The sequence below is a fragment of the Hydractinia symbiolongicarpus genome, chromosome 13 (assembly GCF_029227915.1).
Source record: "Hydractinia symbiolongicarpus strain clone_291-10 chromosome 13, HSymV2.1, whole genome shotgun sequence".
In the NCBI taxonomy this organism is placed as follows: Eukaryota; Metazoa; Cnidaria; class Hydrozoa; order Anthoathecata; family Hydractiniidae; genus Hydractinia; species Hydractinia symbiolongicarpus.
This window is the reverse complement of record NC_079887.1, coordinates 6,215,868-6,231,933: the sequence shown is the minus strand read 5'-3', so window position 1 is coordinate 6,231,933 and position 16,066 is coordinate 6,215,868. Positions and strand designations below refer to the sequence as shown.

At 34.6% G+C, this 16,066-nt stretch overlaps 1 protein-coding gene across 1 annotated transcript; it reads left to right on the top strand.

Annotated features, from left to right (window-relative positions):
• Nucleotides 1-7,673: 7,673 nt before the first annotated feature.
• LOC130624132 (uncharacterized) lies at nucleotides 7,674-15,730 on the top strand. The gene is made up of 3 exons (XM_057439701.1): nucleotides 7,674-10,116; nucleotides 10,959-11,038; nucleotides 15,371-15,730. The coding sequence occupies exons 1-3, from the start codon at nucleotides 7,674-7,676 to the stop codon at nucleotides 15,728-15,730; spliced, it is 2,883 nt and encodes a 960-aa protein (XP_057295684.1).
• The last annotated feature ends 336 nt before the right edge of the window (nucleotides 15,731-16,066 follow it).

Genomic DNA, 16,066 nt, shown 5'->3' with positions numbered 1-16,066 from the left:
TCGTTTGAACTTTAAGAAGAATTAAGAAGGGCAATTTTCTACTTTTTTGCATGCTGAAATAGGAAAATGCGACTTTCGCTTAAGAAGGTTGCAACCTGGAACAAGGCTTGAAGTCTACACCAATACCTTCATAACAAAATAAAATTTTTAACTGATCTCCATCAGGTAAAATAGATGGGCATGGCAATATACACTGTGTAAAGAGAGTTCGAAACCGGAAAAAGCCGAACTGTGGGTAAAACGTATTAATTTTTCTCTTTATTACTGTTGACAAGGCAAGTATTGATAGAAAAGGAGACCACGTCTGGGGGTACAGATGTTGATTGCTTCGGCTTTAACTGCCTCCTCAGGAGAAAGAGTCATATCACAAACAATATGGGAAAGGGAAAATCTGAATAAACTTTTTTCAGATATAAAAATATTTGCCTTTTGGTTTTTAAAAGCAATTGAAAACAAGGATGCTTGGAATAAAAAGAAGGATGCAAGAAAAGTTCTATGGATGTCAAGGTTCTCAAAATATCAACAAGAGAATTATCACCTACCAATACCAACGATGCTGAGCTGTATAATACATTTTACCATGACCTTTCACTCAACAAACTTTGTTTCCTAATAGCCATTCGAAGAGTTGTTTATTTTCTTCACCAAGCTTACTTATCCAGATGTCAAGTTCTTGCTTCTAATACCAACACAAATATTAATTGAGAAAGAACTCCTCCACAATGCTGAAAATTCTGTTCAAAGCTCATATTACAAAAACAGTTAGCCAGCTGGCTAGCTATAGCTAATTAGCTAAATCTTTTTGTATTTGTTCTTGATAGTCTGTTGTAAAAAGCTCTCCCACAACTAGCTTTTCGTGACGAATATACTGAAAACCCTTAAATACATGCAAGGTGTGTTGGAGAGTAAAAAACATACTTCTCACCTTAAAGCAATAATTCCTTTATCTTCACACCTCGCCTCAGATGGAATGTATATATACCTGAATTCCGATGAAGACTTTTACCAACCAAGGGATAAATATCCCCAGAGAACAAAAATGTCCGAGAATAAGCACTTTCTAAAAGTTCTTTTTGGATTTTACGAACAGATTCAACATTATCACACTTTAAATCAGTAAGCACCCGCGCCAACATGTCCGCCGTAGCTATGATAGTACGGAAAGAATCCAAGCCAAAAGGCGTGAGTCTTTGACTAATCCTGACGGATGGGAGTTAAAACTATAGCCTAACAGGTTATAAGTAACCACGCAGTACGGAACTTAAATTTCCTACGCCGGATGCGGGCCACATATTGTTGGACTACGCATAGAGTGTGAAAATAACGTCACGATTTTGACGTCACATGCCCCTTAGGTGAGATGGGGAGGGTTGCGGGCCATAGCTATTTGATTTTTGACTAACTGAGTGACTGATTAGTCAAAATGAATCCTTCAAAATCTGTAAGCTATAATTTGCAGCCCTCTCAGTCTATATGGTAGCGACGTCACAACTTTGACGTCAACATCGCCATATGCGAAATGGAAAGGGCTGTGAACCATGGCTTTTCGCCGTAAATAAATTACAATGTGATTTTCTAACGCGCTCCGTCTGCAACACCTGGATTGTCGACATTATTCGCTTGGCTAACATTTTTCGTCAAATTTACACTTAGTCACGCGACTTATCTGACAAACCCTGGATCCGCGCCTGGAACTAGCTAATCACATTAACAAGAAAACAATACTATGAAACAATGTATATACAGTATCAACCAATCAACGTGAGTCTTAAACTTTTAGGATTTTGTGTTATTACAGTTTGTATGAACTTAATGGAATTGCACTTGTTACAGAGTGTTGTTCTGGTACAAATACAATACTCGGTGGAACCTTAGTTTTACCTCAATCTGAAGAATGGCCCTTATTTTTACATATTTCCCGGTCCCCACTTTTCCGCTCTAGGCTTCAATTCTGATTCTAATCTCGACATTTACGATAACCGATGAGTCTTTATTTGATATTTTTAGATGAAACAAATAAGCTTTCAAATTATACATTCTTGAATGTTAAGAAGTATTAAGTGTGGTAAAAACTGCTATAAGCAACAAATCTTTTTTTATAAGTTATGTTTTTAGAGCTTTTTTAGTAAAATGGCGAAGAATCTAATGTATATGACTTTTAAAAAAGATTCGGATGAGCCTGTGTAAGAGAATCAAATTATAGCAGCTATTAGACATTTCGTACTTATTGGTAAGGAGACCTAAAGAAAAAGTTTGAAGTTCTAGTTAACAACGTGTCAAAGATATAGCCATATATTTCACACATTCGTGGATATCGTGGATAGTTACAAATTACAACTCCTTGGAAATTTATTTCTCTCACTGTTTTTTGTACATTTAATAAGCGTGGCTATAAAACTTAAACTAAAATAAGAACATAAGAGAATTGGGATGTAGCAATGAATTGATATTTTGAAATGATAATAAGGTAATTGTATGGCGACAAATTCGCTCTTTTGATAAAGCTTTGTCCTTTCAAATGCAGTTAATTATGTCCAAGCAAAATTTTACCTTTAATCTAACCAGCTAATTGATCAGCTTCTATTTCCTGCACGATAGGGAGTATAATGCTTTCTATGTCACTTTGCGCTTTTGTTGTTATTAAAAATGTACATAAATGGGGTCATATTTTGTCAAATTTCATGGAATTACCAATTTATTTGTTTTTTAATAAAAGCATCTATTTTTATCAGTTCATAAAGGATATCCTGTTATGTCGTCGATAATTCTTTTTTTTTTGCTACTCACATTCTATTTCTATATGAAGGAGGGAAGTGGAATTTCCTTCTCAAGTGAAGCAAAAGGTACAGACTAAAAGTCCAATATTGGTCACTTTTTGCCGAATTCTGTTGTAAATTTACCAGATTAAATTCCCTATTTTAATCAAAGAATTTCATCAATATAAAAAGGAAATCCTGCAGTTTTATCAATAATTCTCTCCTTGTCAATCCCTTCGATGACATAAATTCTTCTTACTGAAATATAGAAGAATTAAGAAAGAATTTTAACAATGCTTAAACTTTTTTATCTGTTTAACATATATAAACAAATCATTTTTCGTGCTAGGTTTCCTCTGGTTTTTACAGTAGTTTGCTATATACCCGATAAAGGAGAAAACAAACTATTGGTATTTTCATTTGTCTGAATGCCATGCATTGGATGTTTCTTTATACTATCACAAAAGTTCCATTCGTAAAATGAAGCCAACTTTTAAATGGCTAAAAGTAGGTTTAATAAAATTTGCAAACATTGTGAATAGAACGAAGATTGTCAAATCATCACATTGAAACTCAAATAGACTTTCACAAGCGACTGGTATCCTGGTGGTAGATTGCTCGCTTTCAGTGGAGAAGATCCTGGGCTGAAACCCCGGCGTAGACATGCGAGAGACGAAAAAGGTGTGAATCTATCCATTTTGCTTGGCGTTCAGCATAAGAAGATGATTGATGTTTAAGGCTGTTGTCTAGTTAAGAGATTGCTGTGTACGCATGATATTTGTAGCTCAAATGTGAGCTTTAAATGCTCTGCACACCCCTTTCCCAGGACTCCTGTTGATAGCAGTACTAATAGGAACTGAAAAAGCTATCCTGGGTAAACAATTTCAGTAATAACACAAAAAGTTTCAGCCTAACCTTTTCGTATTTACAAATTCTTAAACTCGTTTGTCAAATTCACAAAACTTCTGTACTTTAAGTACTGTAATAGTTTTAGCTGATATTTTATTTAAGTACGCTCTTACGGTGAATTAGAAAGAAACATATATTCGTAGGCAATCTAAGAATCTCTGTGATAATAGCCGTACAGAGGAAAAGCGACTCGCTCTATACACGCACGAAATATTCAAGATACAAAAAAAAAAATACAATATTTGTATTGCATTTGTTTTCACTTGTAAATTCCTGGGGATTTTGCACGAGCTATTAAAAAGTACCATAAAAACCTAAAAATTATAACCATATTCTTTAATTGTTCATAACAATGTACTTTTTATAGGTAAAAAGCATTACAGGTAGATATTTTGAACATCCTTGATGAACAAATAATCTCTTATAATAATACGCCAGTTCCGTGTCTCTGTGACAGGCAAAGAGGATGTGTTCATTTTCCTTTGATCTTACCGAAATTTTCTTTGAAGTAACCGAAAAATGCATGTCTAATATGTTATATTTTCTGACGTTACGGCGCGACGTCAATAACACTACTTTAACGTCAATATCTTATATTAAATTAATGAAGCCGTTACAGTGCACTTAAAACTTTGAGGCCAAATAACTTGGAAACGAGGTGGTGACGTCAATGATTTTTCACCGCGTGGGTAACTAGGGACCACCTGGGACCAATTTGGGTAAGTTTCCCAAACATTGGTCCCTGAATCCGTTTCGGAATGGACGGGTTGATGACGTCATCACAAAACCTTCAAACCCCAATATCTCTGCAACCGTTTGTCAAAAGTTCATGTTTCTATACATTTTCTTGATCAGCATTTCAAGATCTATACGATGAATGCAACAGGTGTACGAATTTGTAAAGAAAGTTTTTTTGGAACTTTTGGTAGGGACTTTGCTGACGTTAGCAAAGTTTTTAAGCCCTTATATCTTCTCAGGCGTTTGTCAAAAACAACGATACTATGCATTATTTTGACCAGCGTTTCAACTCTACACATTACAGACAACGAATGACTAAATTTCACCAATTTTCCTTCTGTATATGCACTGCTGATGTCAGCAAAAAATCTAACGCAACCTATTTTTCCATTGTTCTTCCGCCTTAGTGGATTTTTCCACGGGCTTTATCGACTAGTCTATATAATAATACGACAGTTCCGTGTCTCTGTGACAGGCAAAGTTGATATCGTCATTTTCCTTTGATGTTGCCGAAATTCTCTTTGAAGTCGCCGAAAAAATTATGTCTTCTTTGTCGTGAAAAGCTGCGAGTTTTATGTGGTTTGTTAAATGAAGTTCTAGCACAAAGTAACGGAAATTGTGTTTGCAAAAAAATGGCTGTTCTTTTTAAGCAATTTCTACTCTTTCCTTCAAAATAAATCTTTGCAAAAGCATTTAAAAAGGGGCATGGTATATAAATGAAGTATAGAAAGGTTTCTGTAAGGTTTGTTTATGTTTTTTTCAGTTTTGATGATATTATTGATGCGAGACATGTTTGTTAGCTAGCATCATAAAACCAACCACACCAACAACAACCTAATAGCTAGCTAGCTCGGACTTTATAAATATGTAGCCATGTTCTTTATACCTAGCTAAGTCTCCAGTTTATATTCAACTGACCAGCTATTAGCTGCTGTAGCTAGCTTATGTTTGCTTCAGTTTTATGTTGCTTTTTACATGCAGCTAAGCTAGCTACCATAGTGTTATCTAAGTGGTCTTTGCTAAGAATGTGACTGTAACTTATTTCATTTGACATTTTAAGCTTAAATTAACAAGCCACAACAACTTTTAAAAAAGTATTACATAATATTTAAGAAGAGTTTAAGGACTTTTTTTAAGCAAATAATGTATTTTTCACATTTTGTGTATGCAAATAATGTATTTTTCACATTTTGTGTAACTAAACTTATATACATCGGTTACATGGAATATGACGAAACGATTTTTATTTAACATGTAGTAGTTCTTGTACCTTAAGTGTAGTGATTTTTGTTGTTCTAGATTTTCTGACTAAAATGTTTTTGTTTATGACATTTTGTCTTATTAAGAAAAGTTTCAACTTTTTTGAGAAAGTACAACACCGAAAAAACTTGTGTTTTTTTTTTTATATTTTGTATAAATTCTTACCGGGCAGGACAACATACTGAAATGACTGATCCCTCTCTATTTATAAATTTGATGCGTTCCAAATCGCAGTTTTTTGAAATTTTGAGTAATATTTAATGAGTACAAGATACAAATACTGATTTTTGTTGAATCAGAAGTATTTCCTAGAACCATTCTTTTTTTACACTTTTGTGGAGAAAAAGTGTATGCAATATCATCAGAATAACTGATTTTGTTGCAAACTGTTTTTCTTTTTCACATTTTGGATTGAAATATTGTTATAAAGGGCATATATCAATAGACATATATATACCAAAATAATTAAATTCTGCAAACTTTGATTTTGTCGTTCACCTCTTATCTTTTATATTTTGATTAAACTTTTGAGGAAAATCATAGGAATTATTTAGAATATGTATTTTGTGTTGGAAATTTAGTGCAAAAATTGACGTAAAATGAACTGTTAAATTGATTGTTGTTGTTTTAACATGAATTATGACTCAAACTTTGTTTTTGCATTTCTAATTTGACTAATTAGCCTAAAAATTTGCCAATTAGTTTTACACTCTGTTCTTTTTTATATATATTTTATGTGAACATAGAAGTACACAAGTAAAGTTAGAAGCCACAAGAAGTTAATTTAATTCAGTTCGCGTCTGGTCGTCGAGGTGAACGGACGTGTTGTATTAGCTGATAACTGGCGGGAAATTAAAGTGCATCCCTAGAAGCCAAGGGCACATAGATTTTGCATCTAAATCAATAATCTTCACTCGCCTAATCATCTCTTCGTGTTCTCTTCGAGCTTATGGTCAATACTCGCAGCAGATCATACGAAATGGATACCTCACCAAACTCATCAATAACTCTGGAATTTTTGTATTGCGAAATCCAGAGTTTGAAGACATCGATTCAATCTTCTAAGGCGGACATATTTAAAGTGATAAGCGATACCAAAGATGAAATCATCGAAAACTTACAAACGGAAAACGAACTATTAAAAAAATCAATAACCAAATTAAAAAATGAAGTTTATGAGAAAGACTGTTTGGTAACGGATATCGAAAAAGATTTATGCGAACTACAGCAATATGTTCGGAGGAACAATATGGAGATTACAGGGATCCCTGAAGACATTCCTGATGATCTATTAGAGGCGAAAGTCATAGAGATAGGACATGCGATGGATATTACAATTAACGAGACCGATTTTAAGGCATGCCACCGTTTACCTAAAGGTAAACATGCGAAAGCATCTGACCCGCGGAGAACAATAGTAAGGTTTGTAAATAGAAAGGTGGTGGAAAAAATGCACAGAAATAAAAAAATCCTTAGAACTGAGAAACATCGACTGGAAAATATTGGACTCGACCCGCGCAAGATTTATTTAAACAATAACCTGTGTCCCTACTATCGGATGCTATGGGGCGAATGTAAATCCCTATACAAGGATGGTAAAATTTCCAGTTTCTGGATCTACAACGGAACGGTTCGGATAAAAAAAGGAGAAAACTCAGCCGCAGAAAAAATCTTGCATTATGATGACCTTGAATATTTAAAAGTTGATGTTGATAAATAATTCTATATTATTTTTTTTATGTTTTGAAGAATTAGTTTTTTTCCTCGGGGCCGTTTTCGGACCCCGTTACTTTCGCGTTAATTTCTGTGTAACAGGCCAGCCCCAGTTTTTTAAAACAATCTTATTAAAAATGGCTACTCTTAAACAGCGAGCAAATGAAGTGAAATGAAGTATGTTATTTTTCTTATTTATCTACTGCCCTCTGGTTTCTGACAAAAACCGAATAAGCTCCCCGTTTCCCTTGTTACGTGTCATTATATGTTTTGTCTGTTTTTTTTTTGTATATCACTATGATTAGTCATCCCTGCAGGATCTGTCTGAAATCTGTTGCTTCAAACCATCGAGCAATTATGTGTGATGTGTGCGGTTTCTGGGTGCATATTAAATGTAATGGGCTTAATGCCACTGATTATGAAATGTTACAAAACTCCAACGATAATTGGTTCTGTCTTAAATGTATAAATGATTCACTTGCTTTTAATGACAAATCTACCCCTCTTGTTTTCAACTATGCTTTATCTTCCACTGAGAAAAGAAAATTCCTATCCAATCTTAATACTCTTAACAACAGTCCTTCTGAAAATGATAACACCAATTGTAAATACTATGACTCTGTTGAATTTGTCTCTCAAAACTTTAATTCTTCCTACTTTTCCTTGTTCCATCTAAACATATCTTCCTTATCTAAACATTTTAATGATTTAACCTATCTCCTCTCTGACCTTAATTTTAATTTCAGTGCTATTGGTATAACAGAAACGGGTTTTCAAAGTAAATCTCCTTCTCTGAACTGTAATCTAAATGGATATACCTTTATACATACTCCTTCAGAAAGCATTAAAGGTGGCGCTTTGTTATACATTTCTGATAAGCTCTCCTGTTCTAGTCGCCCTGACCTTGATCAACTATGTTATATAAGTCACCAACTTGAATCAGTATTTGTTGAAGTTATTCATCCTAAAGGTAAAAATTATATCATAGGTTGCATCTACAAACATCCTCATATGGACCTACATGACTTTAATATGAACCATCTTACTCCTATATTAAGCAAAACCACCTCTGAGAACAAAAACATTTTTTTAATGGGAGACTTTAATGCAAATCTATTACTCTCTGATTCCAACCCTGATATTTATGATTTTTTAGACTCTATATTTTCGTTTTCTTTAGCTCCTTCTATACTTCTTCCAACAAGAATTACAGAAAATACTAGTACTTTAATTGACAATATTTTTCATGACCCTTTTGAACTAAACTGCAAGTCTGGTAACATCATATCGTCAATATCTGACCATTTCCCACAGTTTCTTATAATAAACAAACAACACGTCTTGCCGCCTCCTCCCACAAAAAGATCTCCTATTCCAGACTGGAATAAATTTAACCAAGAATTATTTTCTCAAAAAATATCTGCCATTGACTGGAATGAACTTCTTTGCTTAAATGAACTTGACCCATCTAAATCTTTTGATATTTTTCATACCTTTGTCAATAACTGTATAAATGAATGTGTTCCTCTCAAAAAATCTTTTACTAGAAATAACACAAACTCTCATAAAGAATGGATCACTACTGGCATACTCACCTCTATACGCAAACGTGACGCTTTACATAAACAATTCATTAAAGAAAAAGATCCATTCATAAAATCTCTACTGCACACATCCTTTAAAAAATACAGAAACAAACTTGTCACTCTATGTAGAATAAGTAAAAGTAACTTCTACAAACAATTTTTCATCAAAAATAAAAATAATTCAAAAGCTATCTGGGATGGTGTTCGTTCCATCATTTCACTCCGGTCTGCCAAATCTCCTACTCCTTCTTGTTTAAACATTAACAATAATCTCACTACAGACGCATTAACCATATCTAATTCATTCAACAGTTACTTCAGCTCAATTGCAGATAAGTTAAGGAAATCGATTCCACCAAGCTTTAAACACTTTTCTTCGTATCTAAAAAACCCAACAGCTAATTCAATATTTTTTCGCCCAACTAATGATTTAGAAGTCCTTGATTGTATTTCTCTCTTTGATAAAAAAAAATCAACAGGTCCTTTCAGCATTCCGTACCAAGTCCTTCTTCCTACTAAAAAACTCTTCGCAGTTCCAATTGCTAAATTAATCAATCTTTCCTTTTCAACTGGTATTTATCCATCTTCTCTTAAAATTGCAAAAGTTATCCCTGTTTACAAAAAAGGCTCAAATGTCGAACTTTGCAACTATCGGCCCATATCTTTACTTTCAAACATTGACAAAATTTTCGAAAAGCTTATTTTCAATCGTTTATATAATTTTTTTTCTATGAACAATACTATCTTTCCAGATCAGTTTGGCTTCAGGAAAAAATTTTCTACCTCACACGCCTTACTAAACATTACTCAAAAGATTATGGAAGCTATTGACAATGGTCTTCTTGTTTGTGGTGTCTTCATTGACCTACAAAAAGCTTTCGACACTGTTGACCATGAAATTTTAATTAAAAAACTTTATCACTATGGTATTCGTGGGGTTCCTTTATCTTTGCTGCGCTCTTTCCTAACCAACAGAGAACAATTTGTGTTTATCAATAATTCGTCATCTTCACATAAACCTATTCGTCATGGTGTTCCTCAGGGCTCTGTTCTTGGTCCACTTTTATTTCTACTCTATATTAATGATCTTCATACTGCAATTAAACATTCCATGGTCCACCTCTTTGCAGATGATACCAACCTGCTAAATATTAGTAAGTCCGCTAAACAACTAAATAAACATCTTAACTTGGATCTCAAATTCCTTTGTCAATGGCTCAATGCAAATAAAATCTCATTAAATAAATCTAAAACTGAACTTGTTATTTTTAAAACTCCGTTAAAACCAATTTTATTTAATTTTAAATTTCTAATCAATGGAACTAAAATCGTTCCTAGTGATACTGTCAAATACCTTGGTATAACTCTTGACTCAAACCTCTCCTGGAAATCTCAAATTAACATCACCATCTCCAACCTCAAAAAATCTAATGGAGCACTTGCCAAAGCTCGTCATTTTGTTCCAAAATGTGTTCTTCGTCAAATTTATTTTGCTATTTTCTACTCCCAAATACAATATTGCTCCTTGGTATGGGGCCAAAAATCTTCTCTTACCCGTCGAATAGAAATTTTACAAAACCATGCTATCCGTATCATCTCTTTAAATACTTTCAATGCTTCTCCTACCCCACTATACGGGAACCTTAACTTAATTAAATTCTCTGACATGATCTGTATACATAATATAATTTTCCTACTGAACCTTTATTATAAAACTCTTCCTATTAGCCTCATCAATACTTTCGCAATCGACTTCGCCCATTCCCACCACACCCGTGCTGCTGACAAAGGCCTTTTGAATCTACCTCTTGTTCATTCAACTGCGTTTGGTAAAACGTCTGTTAAGTTCTTTGCAATAAACTCATGGAACCGTCTTCAAAATTCCTTACCCTTTAAAATCTTGAGTAAAAATACCTCTGAGCTAAAAATTTTTTTACATAGTCACTTTATTAACACATATAAAATCTAATTACAAATTAAAAATTTTTTTACATAGTCACTTTATTAACACATATAAAATCTAATTACAATTTTATTTTATTTCACCCAGTCCAAATTCCTTTTTTCTGCTTGAAGGTTTGTTTTAAGCAGCTTCCAGATATTTCATGCTATTTTTGACTTTGACTCTGTGATATCCTCGTCTGAATGTTCGTCTTGTCCCTGTGTTGTCCTGTGGCTTCGTCCTACCTGTTGTTCTCCCAGGTAGCTAGCACGTTATTTAAGCACATAAAGTGTGTTAGATTTTAAGAACTTTTTTGTTAAATTATGACTTATATACTTTCTTTTTATGCATTTTCAGATTATTTTTTTTAGTAAAAGGCATATTCAATATACTGAAATATTTGCTGATGTCATCAAAATTCAAATGACAGAACTTTTCAATTGTTTTTCTGCCTAAGTGGATTTTTCCACGAAAAATTTTACTTTAAGAGGAATGATTTTGTAAAACTAAAGTGTGTGCGTTAATTGGAGTAAGTTTTATTGTTTTGTTGTTGACATCCTGTTAAACTTCTGTAAGCTCGCATGTAAATTACAAGGTTATATATTTTTACAAGGGTAGTGGTTGATATTTTTACAAAGTTTGTTGACATTTTTTGGGAAATTTACCTCGGTTTTTTACATTTGTGGTTAAAATTTCTCAGCAGAGAATAGTATGGTTGCCGATTATATTGTTTGTGTTGCAAACTGCTGTTTTTTAAATGTTGTGTAAACTTTTGTGGAAAAAGACCACATGCAAAATACTGAAAGAACAAATTTTTGTACAATTAGACTGTGAGCTGAAGTTGGATTTTTTTTTATATTTTGTTTTATAATCTTTTTTTAAGCTTTAAACTAACTGTAAGTAATGTAATTACGGGAATAAATATTTGGTGATGATAAAAAATTACTGAATGTTCAGATTGAAACTGCTTAACTTTTGTGAGGGAGGACCATATGCAAGTATATATATGTATCAATGTTGTAACTTTCTACTAACTAGATTTTACACCTTGCACGCCGTTGTTTTTCATATTTTGTCTGACGTTTTGTTGGGAGGATTTCATGCGATTTGACATTTGATATTTTGTGTTAGATTTTAAGAACTTTTTTGTTAAATTATGACTTATATACTTTCTTTTTATGCATTTTCAGATTATTTTTTTTAGTAAAAGGCATATTCAATATACTGAAATATTTGCTGATGTCATCAAAATTCAAATGACAGAACTTTTCAATTGTTTTTCTGCCTAAGTGGATTTTTCCACGGGCCTAATCTACTAGTCTCTATAATAATAGCCGTCGTCTGTCTGTCTGTTCAAAAGGGTTACCGATTTCCCTTGATCTTTCCGCGAATTTTTAGAAAACAGGGGGTTGTTTAATGGAAAACTTTATAATTAATTGAACTAAACTCAAGAAATTAATTTATTTCTTTAGTTAATTGAATTACTTTAATTTATTACCATCAGTAAGAAAAATAAATTTAGTGATAAAAATGAATGCATTATTTTAATGCGCCATTTTTAATAATAATTACCCCCGTGACCTCAATCGCCGTTTTCGCTCAGAAGCTACAGAAAACAAATGGGACAGTTTACTGATAGTTTTACTGACTTTGTTTTCACCGCTCGCACATAATACACCAATCAAAACGCTTAATTGTTTAAAAAACCAATCCAAGACTTTCGCGGCCTGTGCATGCCAACGAAGAAACATGAGGACCGAAACATGATGGCCATTTTAGTTATTAAAGTAATGGTGGTCAGTGCTGTTTGTAAGTCTGTTTCGTCTTCTATAAGCTTTTTATTTTCGTAATATTGTTTTTTTGTATGTTCTAAAAAATGTTAATATAAATATATTGTCACGTTTTTAGTCACGTACACATCTTAAACGCAACAGTTTTAGGATTTTTGGCTAGGAACGAAGATTTTGGAGGCTAGCTATCTAGAACCTTACTTATTACTATTCTGTATGGTATAACATCTTTTTATCCTACCCACCATTTCTTTTTGTGTTGTGACTGTAGCCATTTAGTTAGCTCCTATCTTTGGCAAAAAATTGAGAGTATAAAAATGCAGTTTGGCTACAACAATTCTTAAACAAAAAGTGTTATGCTAAATGCAGTTAGCTAGGTAGCTACATCTTTTATTATTTTTTCCTGAAAGCTTTTTGTGCAAATAAAATGACTGACAGATTATTTTAGCTGAACCGGTAATGACAGGCTGTTCCCTGTGTTTTCATTAAAACCAAAGTTGCAATGAATTTTTTTTGGAAAAGGGGTATTACGCCTATACGCCTGTTCAACTCAGTTTAACTATACTAAGCCGTTAGCCCAGTGTTAACAACAGACTGTTGTTTTTGGTAAAGGCTGTTACGCCTATGCACCATGTACAACGTGGTTTACCTGACTTAAGGGGTCAACCCAATGTGACAATTCATTTTTAAACTTTCTTTGTCTGTACGGATGTGCAACAATGTTTACCTGGACTAACTGATCAGCCCTGTTGTTTTTTTTTTAAACAGAGTCTGTGAGAAAGTTTTTTCCAAAGGTGTATTATTCCTATACGCCTGTGCGACATGGTTTAACTGTAGTAAGCGCTTAGCCCAGTGTCACGATAAATTTTTTAACTTTCACAAAAACTTATTCTGCAAAATAAAATAATATTGACTGATTGTTTTTGCTATGATGGGGTACCGACTGTTGTATGTAAACTGTGTTTTTATTTCAGCTATCGTTGCGGAAATATTTTTTGAAAAATATGTTACAAGACTATAATGGTGTATGCGCTTCACTTAATTTACGACATACTGTATACCTGTACTAAAGCGCTCCACCTGATCGTGTGGCACAGTTTACGGCTCTTATTAAGCGTTCCACAGAGTGTTGAATGTCAGGTCACACCTTGACTTTGGCTTACCCCGACGTTTCGACACTGGGTTAAGCCAAACGCGAGACACGCTTAAGTGGTATAAAAAGGATGGGCAGACCCGTGGATTTTTCTCCGGGCCATCGATTATCTACATTATAATGCCTGTATACGTCTGTCCGTCCGTCCGTCCGTCTGTGTGTCATGCAAAATGGTAGGTTAGCTGCGACGGGCGAACCCGTGGATTTTTCCACGGGCTAACAACTAGTCTCTATAATAATAGCCGTCGTCTGTCTGTCTGTGTGTCCGCGAAAGCTGTGTCCCGTAACGGAAACACAAAATTTTTAAAATGCGCATCAATACCAAATGTGATGTATTTCTGTCCACTTTGTTGCAACGGGTTAATTTAAAGGACGGGCGACCCCGTGGATTTTTCCACGGGCTAACGACTAGTCTATATAATAATACGCCAGTTCTGTCTGTCTGTCTGTGACTTTTGCAAAGACGATATTTTTTACCACTGGAATGCGCGAGTTTTTCGAGTTTTTTTGTCAATATCTTTTAACGTCAATATTTTATATATTAAATTAATGAAGCCATTACAGTGCACTTAAAACTTTGAGGCCAAATAACTTGAAAACGGGGTGTTGACGTCAATGATTTTTCACTGCGTGGGTAACTAGGGACCACCTAGGATCAATTTGGGTAATTTTCCCAAACCTGGGTCCCCAAATCCGTTCGGAATAGACGGGTTGATGACGTCATTAAAAAACCTTCAATTCCTAATATCTCTGCAACCGTTTGTAAAAAGTACATGATCCTATACATATTCTTGATCAGCGTTTCAAGATCTATACGATGAAGGCAACAGGTGTACAGATTTCTAACAAAAAAATTTGGTACTTTTGACAGGCCATTGCTGACGTCAGCAAAATTTTTAAACCCTTATATCTCATTAACCGCCCATCAAAAGCACATGATCATATACATTTTCTTGATCAGCAATTTAAGCTCTACACAATAGACGCAACGGATAAACTGAATTTCGTCAATTTGTTTTTGCATATGCACCACTGACATCAGCAAAAAGTCTATAATAACCAATTTTTACATTGTTCTCCTGCCTAAGTGGATTTTTTTACGGGCTTTATCGACTAGTATGATGAATAAAACAAGTTAACAATAAAAAGTAGAATTTTATTAAAAAAGTCGACGTCGGCAAAAATTATGACTGACATTCATCATTTTGAATTGTTATTCATCAGAAATCATCTGTCTTAATCTTAATGAGATATTCTTGCTTTTTCGCGGGCACCAGATAGACCCTGATAAGCGCATGATTTGAAAGGTATAGTGCCGCTATACCTTTGCCGGCTAATAAATGTTGGAGGTATTTTTACTCATCGCCATAATCCTACCATACGTCTTGATCCTTGTTTGCTTCTTTCCCTATCGGCGTCTAATAAACATGGCTCAAGATATTGCAGAGATATTCGATGAATTTGATACACCCGCAGAAGCCCTTGAGCAGCGTGAAAAATCTATTGACAAACGTCAAGCTTAGGAAGATGCCATAAGTAGAGGGCAAAAGCATCTCTTGCCGAAAAAGTGCACCGAGACCTTTGTTGACAAGGCCCAGCCTGAGGTGATCGAAAAATGTGAGCTCCGGAAGAAGGGTGAAAAGACGGCGAAAGCCCTATCGTCACAAGCCATTAGCATGTATGCCAAAGTCTTAGGGAGGGTGGTGCAGTTCGATAGCGCAGAGGCCTTATCAAAAGATACTGAAGAAGATCCTATTATCAAGGACTTTATGGCGGACTTGGGTCTACTCGTCTACTCCGCTTTTGGAAAGTTTCTAGCGCCCCTTCTAGTGGCTGCACACACTATGAATCACTGCCAACTATCTACGTCCAAATCGGTTTAAGAGATAGCCGATGAAGAACAAGAGAATAATGGGGAACAGTCTATCAAAGAGAATCCTGAACAATCGTGACCTTTACGAGAGACTTCGTGCTAGGACCAGCGGCGGCCTTATCCGATATTCGGTTTTGTGCAGCAAAGGGGGAGACCATGGCGCACATGGTCCAGAAATCCTAACTCCTGCAGCGGCGCGCTTCCCGCCTCACATCTGTGTTTTGAAGACGCGACCATATAAAAACCGCATAATGTATGAAGGAAGATATGGCTGGAAAGTATGATAGAGTGAAATGCTTTCTGTAAGTCTTCTGGCTTACAAGAAATAAACGAGGAACCTAACCAA

What these genes read in the sequence shown, in the direction of transcription:
- LOC130624132 (XM_057439701.1), top strand. Translation starts at nt 7,674, where the DNA reads ATGATTAGTCATCCCTGCAGGATCTGTCTGAAATCTGTTGCTTCAAAC. An exon ending in TACCAACCTGCTAAATATTA is followed by an intron (nt 10,117 to 10,958) that starts GTAAGTCCGCTA and finishes TTTTTTACATAG; the next exon opens with TCACTTTATTAACACATATA. An exon ending in TTCCTTTTTTCTGCTTGAAG is followed by an intron (nt 11,039 to 15,370) that starts GTTTGTTTTAAG and finishes CGTCAAGCTTAG; the next exon opens with GAAGATGCCATAAGTAGAGG.